At 41.0% G+C, this 18,780-nt stretch overlaps 1 protein-coding gene across 1 annotated transcript in view; it reads left to right on the forward strand.

Moving 5' to 3' along the window:
* ank2a (ankyrin 2a, neuronal) overlaps positions 1 to 18,780 on the forward strand; it is a 99,723-nt gene that overhangs the window by 33,995 nt on the left and 46,948 nt on the right. The window contains exons 22-37 of the mRNA XM_069666438.1: positions 111 to 209; positions 330 to 402; positions 1,300 to 1,426; positions 1,595 to 1,673; positions 2,085 to 2,188; positions 3,752 to 3,976; positions 4,123 to 4,221; positions 4,676 to 4,830; positions 5,085 to 5,296; positions 5,386 to 5,593; positions 6,513 to 6,609; positions 6,739 to 6,967; positions 7,270 to 7,395; positions 7,506 to 7,628; positions 7,728 to 7,760; positions 7,859 to 7,880. Coding sequence (XP_069522539.1) covers positions 111 to 209; positions 330 to 402; positions 1,300 to 1,426; positions 1,595 to 1,673; positions 2,085 to 2,188; positions 3,752 to 3,976; positions 4,123 to 4,221; positions 4,676 to 4,830; positions 5,085 to 5,296; positions 5,386 to 5,593; positions 6,513 to 6,609; positions 6,739 to 6,967; positions 7,270 to 7,395; positions 7,506 to 7,628; positions 7,728 to 7,760; positions 7,859 to 7,880 — 2,011 coding nt within the window. The remainder of the gene's footprint in view (positions 1 to 110; positions 210 to 329; positions 403 to 1,299; positions 1,427 to 1,594; positions 1,674 to 2,084; positions 2,189 to 3,751; positions 3,977 to 4,122; positions 4,222 to 4,675; positions 4,831 to 5,084; positions 5,297 to 5,385; positions 5,594 to 6,512; positions 6,610 to 6,738; positions 6,968 to 7,269; positions 7,396 to 7,505; positions 7,629 to 7,727; positions 7,761 to 7,858; positions 7,881 to 18,780) is intronic.

Consider the following 18,780-nt stretch of genomic DNA (forward strand, 5'->3'; position numbering starts at 1 on the left):
AACAAAAGAAAGCGTTTACTGTCCTTTGAAATAATAATGTTTTTAGAAAAAAGGTAAAGAAGTAATCTCACTTTAATGTAACATGGACACTGTCTCTGTCCTTCTGCTAGAATGGAAACACAGCTTTGTCTATTGCCAAACGTCTTGGTTACATCTCTGTAGTGGACACACTGAAAGTGGTCACAGAGGAGGTCATCACTACCACAACGGTGAGCCCGCGACACTTTTACACTCCTTTTGGAACCAGTTATTTTTCCCCAGGAAAACATATGAACTTTTCTTTACTCTGGTTGTCTTTTTCCATGACTGTGACTCGGGGCTCACAACAGACGGTCACAGAGAAACACAAGCTCAATGTCCCTGAGACCATGACTGAGATCCTTGATGTGTCCGATGAAGAAGGTGAGTTCCTTTACAACAAAGACACTTAGAAAGAAATGGTCCGTATCAAGCTTATTGCTCTACAGAGAAAGGAATTTGCAAAGACTTAAATGATACTCACATCTTCAAATTCTCAATATCTTAAAATATATTGGATAAAATGTGTTAGCTTTCCCTCCCTTTGTTCAGTAGTCATAAAGAGCAGCTGTTTGCATTGTGGGTGATGTAGTTGTGTAGCTTTGGGTCCTAAAGCTGTATGTTTCATAGCTTTGAGGCTGGATGACGAGCCGCTATCTGATATGTCTGTGGAGTTGGAAGGTACTGCAAACCACCACCCTGCTCTACCATTTTGCAGTGGACTAGTTCTTGTAACTAATGAGTGTGATCTATTGTCGTGCATTGACTCTGCTTGGACAATGAATTTATAGAGTTTTTTCATGATAAGTGTTTTACTTTCAAATCCAAAATCCCCAGATTGACTGTCTCTAGAGAATCTACGCTATTATTAAACCTTAGCTTTGTTCTGTGCAGTTTATATACCTGATATTACATAAGCAAGCCTTGTTTTTTTATCAGAACCGTGTGTGTTCATGCAATAGTGGTAACTAATTGCATGAAGTGTGTCCTACTGTGGATAATATAATGACAGTTACAGTGATTAAGAAATGCACTGATTTAGTTATGCTGACATTTTGCACAACTGCATCAAGTCTTAGGAAGCAGTGACCCATTTCACAGGAGCAATCTGTGAGCACTACTCGGACACAGATTGGAAACTGTGGCGGTGTCACATTTCATAAATATTAAAATGTCCTACCACAGAAGTCTCTAATGTTCATGCATGTGCATTTGTTCTTCATAAAAACATTTATTTTCTATACAATCTCCTAACTGGCCCCTCTCTTCTGTATTTCTCAGGGGAGGACACAATGACGGGTGATGGAGGAGAGTATCTGAGAGCGGAGGATCTCAGAGAGCTGGGAGACGACTCTCTGCCAGGACACTACCTGGACGGCTTCAGCTACATGAGCCACAACTTGGACAGGTCAGGGTTCAAAGCACACTCAACAAATAATCCAACAAATGGACCAATTTTACATCAAATTTTATTAATGACACGACATGTGCAAAGCAATGTTGAAAACCAACCTGCCCAGATGCACATGCATACACAGAAAAACTTAAATATATATATACTGTTTTTTCCCAACAGACCGCAGCTCACTCCCATTCACCAAAGTTTCCATCAAAAAGAAGGAGTTCTCATCGAAGACATGCTGACTAGCCACCAGGTGAGGAAAAAGCACATTGAAAAGCCAAATCCTAATTCCCCCAATTTGCCCTACCCCTTTTTACATTTTTGCAGGACCATTTGCAAATATACGGGTTTCCTTCCCTGCACCAGCAGCCAGGTTCTGTTTTACACTGCCTTAGGTCGCCATCAACTTTTTCTTTTACCAATACTTTTGGAGTCTGCCTCTGAAAATGCTCCATTTGGAGGGCCAGCTAAAGGTCTAGATGACCTTTACCCCTTAATCCCCCACATGAAAAAGGACACCCTACCCTTCATGACACCACCTACAGCATAAGCGTATGGCCAAGTGGTAGGGTTAGGGGGAATCAGGATTGGGCTTAACTTGATATATCCTCAGACTGTTTGAGAACATCCTCCAACCCGCCTGCTGCTGTGTGTTGGTCTGTAGGTATCAGCCCTGGCGAGAGAACATGACAAGGAGTCGTTCCGTCTGAGCTGGGGTGCTGAGCACCTCGATAACGTGGTGCTGTCCTCCAGTCTGCTACACTCCGGGTATACACACACGCATGCACACACACAAACTCAGTGTTTCTTGGTGTAAAAGTCTTTCACATGCTTTTGTTCACTGGGGTGTGTATGAGTCACCTGAATCAAGTTTACTTTTCTCTTGAATTATTTTTCACTTCACTTCACATCCGTGTTTCTACTCTACTTCTTTTATCTTTGCTGCTGGGTATATTTCTGTCTCTGGACAGGTTTTTCTCACTTTTACTTATTCTTTATTCTCTTTTTCTCTTTTTGTTTGATTTCTTGTTGCCTCTTTGTGCACTCTCTTGTCTTTGCTGTGTTTGTGATTGTGGGTGTGTGTGTTGTTGTTGTTGTATTCTGCTTCTAGCCGTTCCTCTCCGTGCCTAGACCATGACAACAGCAGGTGATACTCTTTATTCAATATTGGCTCCACCCTCTTACTCCCCCCCTCTGTGCTCTAACCTTTTTTTCATTGCCTATTTAGTGTACTTCTCATTCTCATCATATCAGTTCGCATGGTTTCATTAAGCATGGCTTTACATTTCTAGGGTTCAGGTTTTGTTAACTGGTGATGTAATAAAGTGGCTCGGTGATTTCTCTAGTATAAAAAGTATGTTACTTTTAGAGGACTTCATTACTGGTCTTGTGAAGACATAATGAAGTGAATGTGTAAAATTTAATATACAGAACACTTGAGTATTACTGTCAGCTTTTGCTTGCCTGATGATATGTAATATTTGATACCTATCTGCTCCTTTGCACTTAAAGTGGTAATCTCGACGATCTCAGTTTCGTTCTCTTTGGTGGCACCTTTGTCGATACACGGTAATTGCGGGAGCACACTTCCCATATATCCAAACAGTGTCACATGTGTGACGTCCACGGTTGGCTCCGGTTGTAACTCTTGATTTTCCTCGCTGATGGTCGCTTTCCTTTTTAGACTGTTTGCCTTCATCTGAGTGTCTTTTTCTTTGGATTTTCACTTATTTTTGAAGTTGTATCTGTAGTCATTGCTCTCTTCTTTGTTCAGCCATAGTAGATTACTGTTTACTCGCAACACTTGCAGAGTCTGGAAAAGCAGTTGCTTAGCTCCGCCTACCCTCTCTGGCAGACCAACCACTGCTGGGTGATGGAAAACGCGTCACTAACTGGGCGCCACGCAGTCCGTAACACTGCAAATGCAAAGGCTTTCATCAATGGGCCATAGGCTCAATCACCATTGTGACATTACCTCATTCGCAATGGATAGTGACTTAACAGACATTTATTTAACTGAAAATCTTCGAGATTATTACTTTAAGAATCTTCTTCGATGTCGCCTCTTTGCTTGCCTGACTTGGAAATTCAAATTAGAGTTGATCGAAATTACAAAGGACAGAGATCAATGGAAGAGAACAGGCTGGAGATAAATGTTATCTGCTGAGATATGATAGAGGTTGTATCAGCATTGAATAGTATTATAAAAGTGCTTCCTTGTTACTGTAATGTAGGTTGCTTTCTCTGCATGAAGGCTCAAAGTCAACAGATGAAGCCATTCATTACCAACAAATCTTAAAACTGATATATTCCATTCTTTCTTTTCTTCAGCTTCCTGGTCAGCTTCATGGTAGATGCGAGGGGCGGGGCCATGCGTGGTTGCCGTCACAATGGCCTGCGAATCATTGTACCACCAAGAAAGTGTTCTGCACCCACGCGGGTGACATGCAGGCTGGTGAAGAGACACCGTCTGGCCTCCATGCCTCCCATGGTAGAGGGTGAGGGGCTGGCTGGTCGCATCATAGAAGTGGGGCCCACTGGGGCCCAATTCCTGGGGTAAGCGTGTATTTCAAGGTGTATTTGTGTGTGAAATATATGTGTCTTTCAGTATGTTTGTGTGTATTTGCTGGTGTGAGTGTGTATACAATGTTGTGTGTTCATATTTTCTTCTTCGCTCCTCCTCTGTGCTGCGTATGGATCAGTAAGCTCCACCTTCCCACAGCTCCGCCCCCTCTAAATGAGGGTGAGAGCCTGGTCAGTCGCATCCTGCAGCTGGGTCCTCCAGGAACCAAGTTCCTCGGGTAGGACCATGGGTGGGGGACACCCTACCATCCTGGGAGTGGTCACATACTTGCCCATGTTTTCCCACCTGAGATTTTTTTTTTAGTTTTCCATGATATGATATCAATGAGTTACTTTTTTTATTCTGTTTTTTTCCTTCGTTGCTTGGTTCTATGAAAGTGTAAGCTTTCATCTAAAACCTCCTGACTTGTTGCCCTATGTTTTTGAGTTATCCCCATGCTCTCCTCAGTCAATAGTACCAACCCACAGACTTGTTTCTAGTTGGATTTTGCTCCTTTGTTACATAATGGATGTTCTTTTTGTGTTTTGAACATTTTTTTTACTAGGCATGAAAGGCACCTGTATCACCCCAAACGTCATATTACCTTTGATAAAGCCCGGTCTGCCAGACTTTTACCACAAACGTCCTATGAGGTCCAATTTGTGACTGACTTTATCGTGTCTCTTTTTTAGGCCTGTGATTGTGGAGATCCCACATTTTGCAGCTCTGCGGGGCACAGAGAGAGAACTTGTGATCTTGAGAAGTGAGACAGGGGAGAACTGGAGGGAACACCACTGCGATTTTACAGAGGAGGAACTCAACCAGATACTGAACGGCATGGATGAAAGTAAGGGACTTGATTGTGATGCTAATATAGGGGGTTTGATATTTCACTTTACAGCTTTTTGGATGCAAAACATACTCTATAGCACTTCAACTTTAAGACGAAGTATGATCATATTAAGCTGTAACACAGCCCTCAGTATGATACATTTAGATGTTGCTGCTGGGCTAACAATGGGAAGCAGGAAGTAGAGCTCAGTACCCCTTAAACTCCTTTTTCTAAACATTGTTTATACTCAATATTTCTGATCCTCACAGAACTCGATTCCCCTGAGGAGCTTGAAAAGAAAAGAATCTGCCGCATCATCACCCGAGACTTCCCACAGTACTTTGCGGTTGTGTCTCGGATAAAGCAGGACAGTCATTTGATTGGACCAGAGGGCGGGGTCCTCAGCAGCACTCTTGTACCCCAGGTCCAGGCTGTCTTCCCTGAAGGCGCCCTCACCAAGAAGATCAGAGTTGGGCTACAGGTACATACAGTGTATTTTCTTTGCCAAACATCAGTCATTGAAATGTTCAAAGTTCAAACGATAAAGTTATGTTTTGTATTTTATCCTAGGCTCAGCCCATTGATGTCGATTTGGTGAGGAAGATTCTTGGTAACAAAGCCACGTTCAGCTCAATTGTCACACTGGAGCCGAGAAGGAGGAAGTTCCACAAACCAATCACCATGACAATCCCTATTCCTAAGAGCTCCAATAGTGACGGGCAAAGCACGGAGTTCAGTGGGGAGACCCCCACCTTACGTTTGCTATGCAGTATTACAGGTACGTTTTTGGAATAATCATCAAAAACGTCAGCAAACAATAAAAAGTTACACATTTAATTGCACTAGCATTTTATGGTGATGTAGGACAGTCAAGACAAATACTTAGAGAGGGGGTATTATGCTGTTTAGCATTTTAAGTCATATATACATAATGTTACAATGTTGTATGTTCACACTAAATGTGGGTGAAGTTTCAAATCTGTAGGTAAAAGTATGTTGGAGTAATCCCCTGCTACAAAAGTCTCTTCTCCAGAAAGGACAGACTTCTCCAACCGATTCACTTTGTGATGTCACAAAGTGGAGAAACTCTATATTTTGGCATCTGCCTGAGCCACAGCAGAACTTCCTGCCTCTGGCATAGTTCAAGGACACTCCCATCCGGCAGCTCTGAGGCAGTCTGCCTGGGAATTTTTTTTCATTCCACGACTCTGGTTAAGAATGTCTTGGAGAAAATGTTTATTTGGCTATTAAGGGAATACATCAGTGTTTTCCAAAGGACAAGAGCATTCATTTAAAATTGAAAAAGTGCAAACAACTCTGTAACACGGCCACAGGGTCGGGGGCGTGCCTCAAACATTGAGTTCTGCCTCTCGGCAGGCTTCGGAGAGCTGGCCAATCAGAAGAAACCGGGCTTGTAGGGGCGGGGTGACTGTGCCGTTTCAGGCAGAGGCTGTATGAGGGCCTGCACAGAGCACCAGTGTGAGAAAAATGATGATTTTTTTTAACCTGAAAATTATGCTAAGCTACTCCACAGGTATCACAGAGTGAAATATGTAGCTTTAAATTAGCATAATACCCCCCCTTTAAAATGTTACCTCTTTAAGAAATGTTACATTTATCTGTCTATTTGATTTTGGCTAAGTTCATGATTTTTCTTATTCTGTATTATTTTAATAAATCATTGGTCTTTGTTTTAGGTGGAACAACTCCTGCCCAGTGGGAGGACATCACAGGCTCCACACCTCTCACCTTTGTTAACCAATGTGTTTCCTTCACCACAAATGTGTCAGCGAGGTAAATTCTTGTGTCCTCGACCTTTCTTTATTTTGGTGATTTAACATTATACTAAGAGTTCCTTGTGTAATATGCCACCACCTGGAGATATTTCTCAGTAACTGACTAACGTCTCATTTATACTCCTAGGTTCTGGTTGATAGACTGCAGACAGATCCAAGAGTCTGTTAGTTTTGGCTCTCAGCTGTACAGAGAGATCATCTGTGTTCCATACATGGCCAAGTTTGTCATTTTTGCCAAGACGCTGGATCCCATTGAGGCTCGCCTGCGCTGTTTCTGCATGACAGACGACAAGATGGACAAGACCCTGGAGCAACAAGAGAACTTCACTGAAGTTGCACGTAGCCGAGATGTTGAGGTGCAGTGTGATGTTACAAAGTATTAATTTGGATGGGATTGCAAAACAAATGAGAAAAATAATGCCTTATTAGTCTCAATTAGCCTCATTGCAGAGGTATAAAGAAGATAATGGAGAAAGTGTCAGGGAAAGTGAATGTAGATTAAGAAGGTGGCTGGGTTACTTAAGAAGAGACTATAGAGAGAGCTTAGTGCTGACACAGACTGCAAGCTTGTGTCCTAAAAAATCTGACAAAGCTACTTCCAGGATTTGAGGTTGGTTTGACTGGATGATCAAAACAGCAACAATCTCTCCCTACACAGGTGCTGGAGGGAAAACCTATATTTGCTGACTGCTTTGGAAACCTGGTGCCGCTTACCAAGAGTGGACAGCACCATGTGTTCAGCTTCTTTGCCTTCAAAGAGAACAGGCTGGCCCTCTTCATCAAAGTATGACTACAAAGTGGATAAAACAGTCTGAAATGTCTGCTTTACTAAGTGACTCAGAAATACAAATATATGTAATTAATGGACTGAATTACTGTTTAATTCCTGCACAGATTAGAGACACAGCACAGGATCCTTGCGGCCGCTTGTCCTTCACCAAGGAACCACGCACGTACCGTAGTCTTACCCACAATGCTATCTGCAATCTGAACATCACCCTCCCAACATACTCAAAGGTAAATCTGAGAAGTTTGTATTCATGTTAAAGTAGTAACTTATTTCCAATTGAAGTAACTACATTGTTTGCTGTCTCTCTTTTTTATTGTTTTCTTTAGGAGTCGGATTCAGACCAAGATGCAGATGATGAGGTGAATAAAGTTGATAAAGTACAATATGAAAGAAAGAATAAAACTGTAATTAGTTTAAAGTTAACAATGAATGTTTTTATGTTTTTTTTTTTTTGCAGAGTGAGAAGAGCGACAAGAAATGTAAGCTGAATTCCGTTGTTTTGCAGTATTTGTGTTTCATGATAGCGGTGAAACTTTTAGTATTATTATATATATATTATATGTATATATATATTATAGTATATTATAAGTTAACAGTGTTCAAACTGAGGGTTCCAGTATATACGTTATTTATAATTTCTTTATCTATTAATGAATGTTTTAGTTTATAATTTAACTGTATTTATTTTTTACAATACTACACAGTCACAACACTGATGTCATAACATCACTGGTTTTAAAGATCAAGTATTAGTTTGGAAATAAGAACATCTGTTTGTGCTAAGAGGTGCATTGATTAATATTTGTCTCTTACCATTTGGATTAACTCTGCTCTCTTACTTTGCTCTACTAACAATGAGTGTAGTTACATGTTTGTTACTGGCAGCTATGCTATGGCTGATGTACTCTTCATTTCTTTCATACATTTCCACACTCACTTTCTTCGCCTTTTACATTTTAATTTCCTGTCGCTTTGACTTTTTGCTTTTTTTTGATACTCATAAATGAAGGCCAAAATAATACCTTTTATTTAACATTAAATTGCTGGGATATTTAAGATAAAAAAAAAAGTCATTTTATCGTTCAAATACATCCATATTTTGTTGTATATCTACATAAGAGGTATTCATTTTGACTGATTACTTTCTTGGCTCACATTTGTCCAACAAGGCATGCTGGGGCATGCTGAAAAACTTTATTTGTTCTGTACTCAATTAATGGACAAAAACATCATGTTGTTGATATTTGTTAAAGTGCTGAGATTAATTGCTGGTTAATTTTACAATAATTTTGTATTAATTTGGTCACTTCTTTCTCATTATAAGAGCACATGTGTTTTTCATTTACCAACTTTCCTAAGTTGCATTCATTCATTCATTCATTGAGTTGCTCTATAAATGAAAACCCTATTCATAAGCCTCCACTGTTATTATTTTTCTTCACCCCTTTTTTCTATGGTGATATAAGGTCACAAAATAGAGTAAATTACTTTTAACATTTAGAGATATAACCTTTTGGTATAGTGATACTATTGATACGATATACTTACTTATGATACATGGAACATGTATTACATTTTCAACACATAGGTATTTAGTACAATATATGATGTTATTTTTCAAATTAAATGGCTGAATTAGCATTTCCCTGAAAAAACAAAAATAATTCCTCTCAAGCATCACCTATGACCCTCTAAAAGAGTCTGCAGAGTCTGCATTTGCAGAGACCCGTATTTTGCATCGCTTACATCTGGTTATTATTGTAAAACTTTAAAACATACTCAGAAAGTCAAGTTACAATTATCTGATTATTCCACATAAATTACTAACCTCACATCTTGTTACTTAAAATCCTCCTCTCAAGTTTTAGTATTTAAAGTTAATTATGTTTTATGTTTGAAATCTTTACTTTGTTTGCAGACATGATTTTCATGTCAGCAACAATCTTGAGAAGTTTCGTTTATCCGTTATCCTTCCTACCTGTCCCTTTGTTTCATATGTCAGTTTCTCTGTTACTCCTTGTTCTTTTCGTATATTTTGCGTTACAGTTTTGAATATGTTGTCAAGCAGATTAGACTAACATTATTCTAGTCCATATTCTATCTGTTTTGTTACTCCTCCTGGCTTTGCTTACGCTGTGGCTTCTCTACTCCCCACCAACCTCTTCTGGATCACATCTTCTTTTTGGTCTTCTTTTCAAGGCTCCTTTATCCTCTGCCCTATCATTCTTCTCCTTACTCTGTAAACTGAAGATGGATTTTTGATGGCATTGTCTTGATAAAAGTGTTCTGATGTCTCTCTTCCCCACTTCATTTGTCCCTTATGTTGTTTACCCTTTTTGGTTTGAAAATTTTTTTTAATTGAAGATGATGAATCTGAATCAACTGAGACATTCTCCCTGAGAACTAACCAACCTCTTGACCCTGCGACTCTTGCAAGCCCTGACCTTCTCTCAGACATGTCAGACGTCAGAATGTCTGCTCCTTTGACTGCAGAGCAAATGGAGCACTTAATATATGAAGGGAGAGCTGGATCTAGACGGTTGGAGGAAAAAGAGCCTTCAGCCATTTTGGATCAACAGTTCAACAGGCTGGAAAAGTTTGGAGAGAGTCAAAGAAATTACACAAAGGATAGTGGACAGAAAGTACAAGATAATGCTAAAAAGGAGAAATGGCGTTCTGAAACTGATGAAACTAAGTATGCATCTGTCGAGGAACCAGTCTTTAAGGCAATTTGCATTGAAGGGAAGACTTCAAAAAGATCTGCAACACATGTAAGAGACATGACAGGCATGGTCTCGCATCTCAGCATGGACATGGACCAATACTTGGAACAGAGACCTGTAGTAATGTCTGGTTCTGAGGAGGATCTTGTGCAAGATAGATTTGAGCAGGTTGTTGTAAAGCGTGATGGCAAACGGCGCCCCCCAGACATCAAAAAACCAATTAGGAAAAAACTTAGAGACCGAGAGCGTTCTGGATGCAGCAGCTCTGAAGGCGAGCTGGAAAGAATGAGCTCTGAGGAGTCTTTAGATGGCGATGTTATTCTGCAGGAGAATGCTCTTGTACCCATTGCAGTTATGGATCCTCCTGCTTCTCCTTCAATCGTTGAGACACCTATAGGATCTATAAAGGATAAAGTTAAAGCTTTACAGAACAAAGTTGAAGAGGAGAAGGGGAAACAAATCACCCAGGAACAAATTCCTCGGTCAAAATCTACCACCACAAAGAAGACTGAGGAAGAAATGCCAGAACTTCCCAGAGTTCCCAAGTCCCCCAAATCACCCAGATCTCAGACCGAACGATTGGAGGAAACTATGTCTGTTAAGGAGCTATTGAAAGCATTCCAGGTTGGAGAGGACCCTTCAAAGAATAAAGCTGGGCTATTTGAGCACAAAGCAGTTACTTCTTCTTGTGTTTCAACTTTGATTTCTGAATCAGAAGATTCTGGTGAGAAACAGAGGGCCGAACTAAGTCCTACACAAGAGGCAAAATCACAAACCCAAACTCAGAGCCTCAAATATTTACATCAGCAAAGTGTCGACATCTATGACGAAACAGATTTAGAGGATCGTCAAGAAAGCTTAATCGAGGGCAACTCTGAGGAATCACATTTTATTTCAGACCGCGCTGATGATGAAAAGACAGTAACATTTGCTGATACTATTCAATTTGAGGATGGAAGTGCACAGATAGACGAGCCAAAGTTGTCAAAGGAAGACACAATGACTGTGAAGGAGCTGATGAAAGCTTTCCAGACTGGGACGGACCCTGAAGCTGGGCTTTTTGAACAAAAAGCTGAAGCCTCTTGTATTTCAACACTGATATCTGGATCCGGTGACCCTGAAGAGGACCAAATGATTAAGCAAAGGCGTGAGCTGAAATCCAACCGCACAATTTTAAACCAACAAAGTGGTGTCAAGATTAGTGACAAAACAGACTTAGAGGATGGACCAGTAAGCCTAATCAGAGATAACACTGAGGAATCACTTATGAGTTCAGATAGTGCTAATACTGGAAAGAAAGTGACATTCGCAGATACAATTCAATGTGATGATGGAAGCATTGCTTCACAAGGAGAGGCAACAGAGTCATCAGAGAAGGACACTATGTCTGTGAAGGACCTGATGAAAACATTCCAGACAGGGCCTGTCCCCTTAAAACCTAAAGCAGGATTATTTGAGCCTAAAGTGTTGGATTCTTGCGTTTCACCATCGATATCTAAATTAGAAGACTCTAAAGATATAAAGGAGACTGACCAAGGTCCTATGCAAGAGCCAAAATCACAAACAGAAACTCAGAACCTCACACTTTCCCACAAACAGAGTGATGATATTCAATGTGACGATGAAAGCATTGATGGAGATAAAGTGGTCCCAGAGTTGCCACTCAAAGAGACAATGTCTGTCAAGGAGTTGATGCAAGCATTCCAGGAAGGACAGGGTCCTTCGACAAATAAAGCTGGGTTTTTTGAACGCACAATAGGTTCATTTTGTATTGCAGCAGTGGCATCTGAACAGCCAGATTGGGATGACATTCAGAGTGCAGAACTAAGTTCTGTACAGGAGCCAAAATCACAAACAGACACTCAGAACCTCACACTTGTCCACAAACAGAGTGATGTCAACCTATGTGACAAATCAGACTTAGAGGATCAACCAGTAAGCTTGATAAGAGATAAATGCGATGAATCACGATCAGTTTCCAATAGTGCCTTCGTTGAAGAGAAAGTAAAATTTGTTGATCATAGTCAACGTGACGATGGAAGCACTGACCGAGATGAAGTGGACCCAGAGTTGCCACTCAAAGAGACTATGTCTGTCAAGGAGTTGATGACAGCATTCCAGACTGAACAGGGCCCTTCGACAAATAAAGCTGGGTTTTTTGAAAACAAAATATCGTCATTTTGTATTTCAGCATTGGTATCTGAACCGCCAGATTCTGATGACATTCAGAGTGCAGAACTAAGTTCTGTACAGGAGCCAAAATCACAAACAGACACTCAGAACCTCACACTTGTCCACAAACAGAGTGATGTCAACCTATGTGACAAATCAGACTTAGAGGATCAACCAGTAAGCTTGATAAGAGATAAATGCGATGAATCACGATCAGTTTCCAATAGTGCCTTCGTTGAAGAGAAAGTAAAATTTGTTGATCATAGTCAACGTGACGATGGAAGCACTGACCGAGATAAAGTGGACCCAGAGTTGCCACTCAAAGAGACTATGTCTGTCAAGGAGTTGATGACAGCATTCCAGACTGAACAGGGCCCTTCGACAAATAAAGCTGGGTTTTTTGAAAACAAAATATCGTCATTTTGTATTTCAGCATTGGTATCTGAACCGCCAGATTCTGATGACATTCAGAGTGCAGAACTAAGTTCTGTACAGGAGCCAAAATCACAAACAGACACTCAGAACCTCACACTTGTCCACAAACAGAGTGATGTCAACCTATGTGACAAATCAGACTTAGAGGATCAACCAGTAAGCTTGATAAGAGATAAATGCGATGAATCACGATCAGTTTCCAATAGTGCCTTCGTTGAAGAGAAAGTAAAATTTGTTGATCATAGTCAACGTGACGATGGAAGCACTGACCGAGATGAAGTGGACCCAGAGTTGCCACTCAAAGAGACTATGTCTGTCAAGGAGTTGATGACAGCATTCCAGACTGAACAGGGCCCTTCGACAAATAAAGCTGGGTTTTTTGAAAACAAAATATCGTCATTTTGTATTTCAGCATTGGTATCTGAACCGCCAGATTCTGATGACATTCAGAGTGCAGAACTAAGTTCTGTACAGGAGCCAAAATCACAAACAGACACTCAGAACCTCACACTTGTCCACAAACAGAGTGATGTCAACCTATGTGACAAATCAGACTTAGAGGATCAACCAGTAAGCTTGATAAGAGATAAATGTGATGAATCACGATCAGTTTCCAATAGTGCCTTCGTTGAAGAGAAAGTAAAATTTGTTGATCATAGTCAACGTGACGATGGAAGCACTGACCGAGATGAAGTGGACCCAGAGTTGCCACTCAAAGAGACTATGTCTGTCAAGGAGTTGATGACAGCATTCCAGACTGAACAGGGCCCTTCGACAAATAAAGCTGGGTTTTTTGAAAACAAAATATCGTCATTTTGTATTTCAGCATTGGTATCTGAACCGCCAGATTCTGATGACATTCAGAGTGCAGAACTAAGTTCTGTACGGGAGCCAAAATCACAAACCCAAACTCAGAGCCTCACAACTTTCCATCACCAGAGTAATGTAAAGATATGTGACAAAACAGACTTAAAGGATAGACCAGTAAGCTTAATCAGGGGCAACTCTGAGGAATCACATTTCATTTCAGACCGCGCTGATGATGAAAAGACAGTAACATTTGCTGATACTATTCAATTTGAGGATGGAAGTGCACAGAGAGACGAGCCAAAGTTGTCAAAGGAAGAGACAATGACTGTGAAGGAGCTGATGAAAGCCTTCCAGACTGGACAGGACCCTATAAAAAGCGAATTTGGGCAACACAAAGCAATTGCGCCCCCTTGTATTTCAACACTGACATCTGAATCAGTAGGTCACGAAGAGATACAGACCGCTGAGAACACTCCCACGCAGGTACCACAACAGGACACAGATGAACCTCAGCGTATTTCAGATAATACTTATTTATTTGAGACAGTAAAAAATGCATACACAATTAATGATGATGATGTAAGAGTTAGCTCTGAATTAGTGGAGCCAGATTTAAAGGGGAAGAGTCAATGCAGGATGCAATTGGAAGATCCAGTCGTGAGCGCTGGGAAGAGTTTATCTGAAGAAATACAAATCAGCCCTGATCGCAGACCTTCTGAGGACTTCAGTGCTGACATAAAGGCCGAGCTTGAAGAAAGTCCTGAGTACCAGCTTTTCAAGCAGACATCAGAGAGCTATCAACTGGAGGCACCTGAGGAGACCATGGCTGATGATTCTGATGCAAATCCAGTTTCCATCCCTAGTCTCAGTATAAAAGGTTGTCTTGAGGAGGATGTTTCCCCTTTTGAAAATCAAATGAAAGATGATGATCTAAGTCCTGAGAGTCCCAAGCATGAAGGTATGGCTGACTCATCCAACACCAGCTTGGATATTAGGACCTATCATTCCAGCTCAGGGGAAAGCGAGGATAATGAAGGACTCACAGTGACTCATCATATGACCAATGAAATCCTTACTGTATCTAATAGAAGAGAAGAAAAGGACATCATACCTTCACAGAAAGACAAACGTCATGAAGCAGGCAGAGAAAATGTAACAAGTGATCACGGAGGAAAAATTTCCTTTTCACAAACTACCACAGAAGTAACAGAGGTCAAAATTAAGGAGCCACTATTTCATGAAGTTCACATTGAGAGGAAAACATCTAGCCAGGCATCCAAAGCAGTAAAAGACATGTCAGGAATGTTGTCCTTATTGAACGCTGACTTGGATCAGTATCTACAAGCTAGGCCTGCGACAAGTTGGACATCGGAAGAGGATATTGTTCAGGAGACATTTGAACAAATTATTGTAACAAAAGACCAAGATAAAGACACTCTCACATTTGTCACTGACGAAAATAAAGAAGCACTAGTGGGTGGCACAAAACAAAGATTAGATCATGAGCCAATGGAAGGACTCTCAATAACATGGGAAGGTGAAGAGGCGGAGAGTGAATTTAATGGAGGCAAACAAATAAAGGAAACCCAAGTAACACCAACTCAAGAACACCCCATGAAGGAAGAGTGGGTAGAGAAAAAGGCTTCATATCAGTCGTCTACAAAAACAAAGGAGATGTCAGGCATGCTATCACTTCTTAACAGTGACTTGGAAACGTATCTCACGGACAGGCCACTAAAAAGTAGGCCTGAAGAAGAGGATGTTATCCAGGAGGAATTTGAAAAAGTTACTGTCACCAAAATCAGGAAACCCTCTGGTGAGGACCCGGCAACGACAATTTGGGAAAAAACACAAAAAGTATCTAATACTAATTTTGATGATGAAATAAGTGGAGAGACGCATAAACAGATTGATGTGGTCAAACTTAAAGAACTCACACCAAGTACGGAAATGGAGACTCCCTTCCAAGAAGTTGTCATTGAAAGAAAGACAAAGGAACAGTCTGAGAGAAATATGACAGGCATGTTGTCACTGCTCAGTTGTGACTTAGATCAATACTTAAAAGAAAAGCCAGTGGTGTTACAAGGTTACCCAGAAGAGGAGGTAGTCCATGAGAGTTGCAAAGAAATGATTCTGTCAAAAGACACTAAAAGAGAAACTCTTAACTTCTGCCCTGAAAATAAGATGTGTTCGCCGGAGGATACAAATTTAGAAAATGTGGACATAACGAAAAGCAAAGATTCGAGAAGTGGATGGCTGACTTGTTCTGATGAAGATAAAGATCACAAGAGTTTCTCAACTGAAGAGGGTAGGGCTAAAACCTTAACAAGTGCGGCACAACTTTTTACCAACTCTACCGAAGAGACTGTGAACATCACAAACTCATGTGTGCCATTGATTGACTGTAAAAATGATGATAAGAATGCCGATGTAGTTGTGGCTCATTCAATGAGCACAACAGACAAATATTTGCAACTACCAAGTAGTTCTGACCCACCGCAGCGACCGGATGATTTGAAGAACCTAAACTCTGTGCTTTTTGATGACCCAGCCAATGAGCCCTATCATCAAGACTCACTAGAGGCAAGTCCTGTCATAGAGGCTTCATCTTCTCAGGCATCCCCTGATTCAATTGAGCCAAGCCCTACCAGAGAGTCCCTTTGTCCAGACTCTCTTGAAGGAAGTCCCACTCAAACAAAGGACGCAGAACTAAAGATTTCAGCCAAGACAGCTGTGTATGAGGATTATGCCTCCCAGCTTGAAGCATGTTTTGCTTACGACAAAAATATTTACAGGCCTGAAAGTGAGCACGACGAGCAAGAAAACAACTATGAGCTCGCCCAAAGGGAAAGTGAAATCTCAGTAAAGATAGACCCCAAAATATGTGACAGTGAGAATCTTCACATGCTAATAATGCAAGACTCTCTTGACTCAAGTGATAGTGACGATGATACCAACAATAAACAATTTACCCCAGAGGAGGAGATGTTCAAAATGGCTGCTAAGATCAAAACATTTGAGGAGATGGAACAGGAGGCTAAAATGAAGAGAGACAAATGTTTAGATGCCACAGTGCTATCAGAGGCAGGTGATCACAGAGATGATGAGTCAGCGGACAATTCATTGTGTTTAACTAAAACTGATAGAGAGGGAACTTTTTCAGAGAGTGAAACAGTAAGAGAAGATGAAATTAGAAAAGATAAAGATGCTGTTGAAGGTGACCATTACTCAGTCACTGACACACATTTTTCCAGCTATGTCACAGATCATCCCGATGATGACACAGAACGTGAGTCACCACTGGCCGTTAATGCAGGTTCTGCTAGCAAACATCAGCCTATGTTGTGTACGGAAAAATTTGAATGTGTTATTCCTGGGTATGAGGGTGAGAAGGATATATCCTTCAATGCACACGTTGAACCTGAGAATATTACTCTCTGTCCTGGAGAGGACAGAATAAATGCTGATAAAACACCTATTGGAACACCGGGTAATGAGAGAACCCCTGATCCATTTCAGTTTCAAGAGGGGAAGCTGTTTGAAATGACCAGAGGGGGTGCTATTGATATGACAAGAAGAAGCTTTGATGAAGGAGAAGGATATGCATTTTTTCACATAGGGGAACACCCAGTTGATGAGGTTGTGCCAGAGGAGAGTGAGAAGGGCCAAACAAAGTCTTTTGAGAATGGTAAGCCCATGACAGAAACAACCCATAAAGAGATTCCACAATCATCTCAGACAAAGGATTTCGATGAGAAAATCCCTACTCCCAAACCCAGAACATTCATCAAACCCTCAAGTGAAATGTCAGATAGTGAAAAGCAGCTTTCTAAAGCTGATCTTGGAAGCTCCACTGAGGTTCAGCTTGGTTCTCCCAGTGGTTTGGAGAAACTAACCAATATTCAGAATGAGGTCGGAGGCCTCCAAAGCCTTGGTTTGGACTATTTAGACTCTACTATAGCTAACCTTCAATCTGACATATCCACAGTGGCCCATTCAGGGTATTCAGAACAGAGCCATGATTCCTCGGACTCCTCTCCTGATGAGGATGAAGAGGAAGATGAAGAAGACCAGTGCTCAGTCATAGAGATTTCCTTTTCAGCTGCACAGGCTGGCATCCCAGAACATCATCAGGATTCACTCCCATCTTTGGCAATCAATCCAGGCAGAACTGTGAGAGAGGAAATTACAATGGACTCACAGATATCTGAGCATGACCATGTAAAAAGAAAAGCAGGAAAAAGCTCAACTTTGGATCGCAGGACTAGATCTGAGGCCGATAGTGGCACAAGTAAAGCCTCTAATGCAGACAGAAGGAGTTATTCTGAAAGTAGTAGATCCACTAATCAATACATCCTTTCCCCCTCAAAACTCGACGTAATGACACAACATAAACCTGTAGCTCAGATGATCACCTCCTCCTCTCCCCAAAGGAAAGAAATGCAACTTTCTAAGACTACTGAAGCATCGATCAGGCCTTCTTCGGATACCGATGACATAAGCAGTGATAGTCGCAGGAGTCCAGATTCTGTTATCTTTACGTATGACATCCCAGCTTCCTACAGTTCAGATTCTGATGGCAATCCGTTGCCTAGCGTGCAACCATCATCTGGAACAGAGGATGTATTTGAATCCAGGCCTGCTTGGGATGACACAGTGGAAACTCAGATGCAGAGAATCATCGATGATCAAACTCCACAGTGTACGCCAGGTATGGCCAGACCTACTGTACATGAGCTTTTGTTTTCTTATCTCTTCTCCTCGACAACAAGACCCCTTTCCTTTCTCAAAATAATCGTACCATTCGTCATTTTGTGTTGTTTTTCTGTTGTGTTTTGTCTTGTTCCATCTTGCATCGGGCTATCTGTCTGTTTTCTGTATTGTGTTTGTTAGTGTCTGTGTTTGTGTGTGTTGTGGTGTTTTGCATGTTGGTATGTTACTTTTCCATCAATGTCTGTGTATATGGAATCTCAAGATTGAATGTAATGATGGTTTAAGACGCAGGAGCTTGAACAGTTTTGAGGCAGACTTCCTATTTGGTATTGGTAACTATGTCTGCACTACTAATACAGCTTTACTAATATTTGCATGCACATTGCTTAATCAGCAAATAAATGCCATTTTACACTAATGATTTAAAAACATAACATGCTAATTGTGACCAAATTGCCATTCATTAAAGAAACCTTCATGTTTTCATCCATGTCAACATCACAGATCCACATTTAATTTCAGAGTA

This window comes from Semicossyphus pulcher, unplaced genomic scaffold (genome assembly GCF_022749685.1).
Source record: "Semicossyphus pulcher isolate SPU_LCO1_2020_fin unplaced genomic scaffold, fSemPul1.0.p SCAF_17, whole genome shotgun sequence".
Taxonomy (NCBI): Eukaryota; Metazoa; Chordata; class Actinopteri; order Labriformes; family Labridae; genus Semicossyphus; species Semicossyphus pulcher.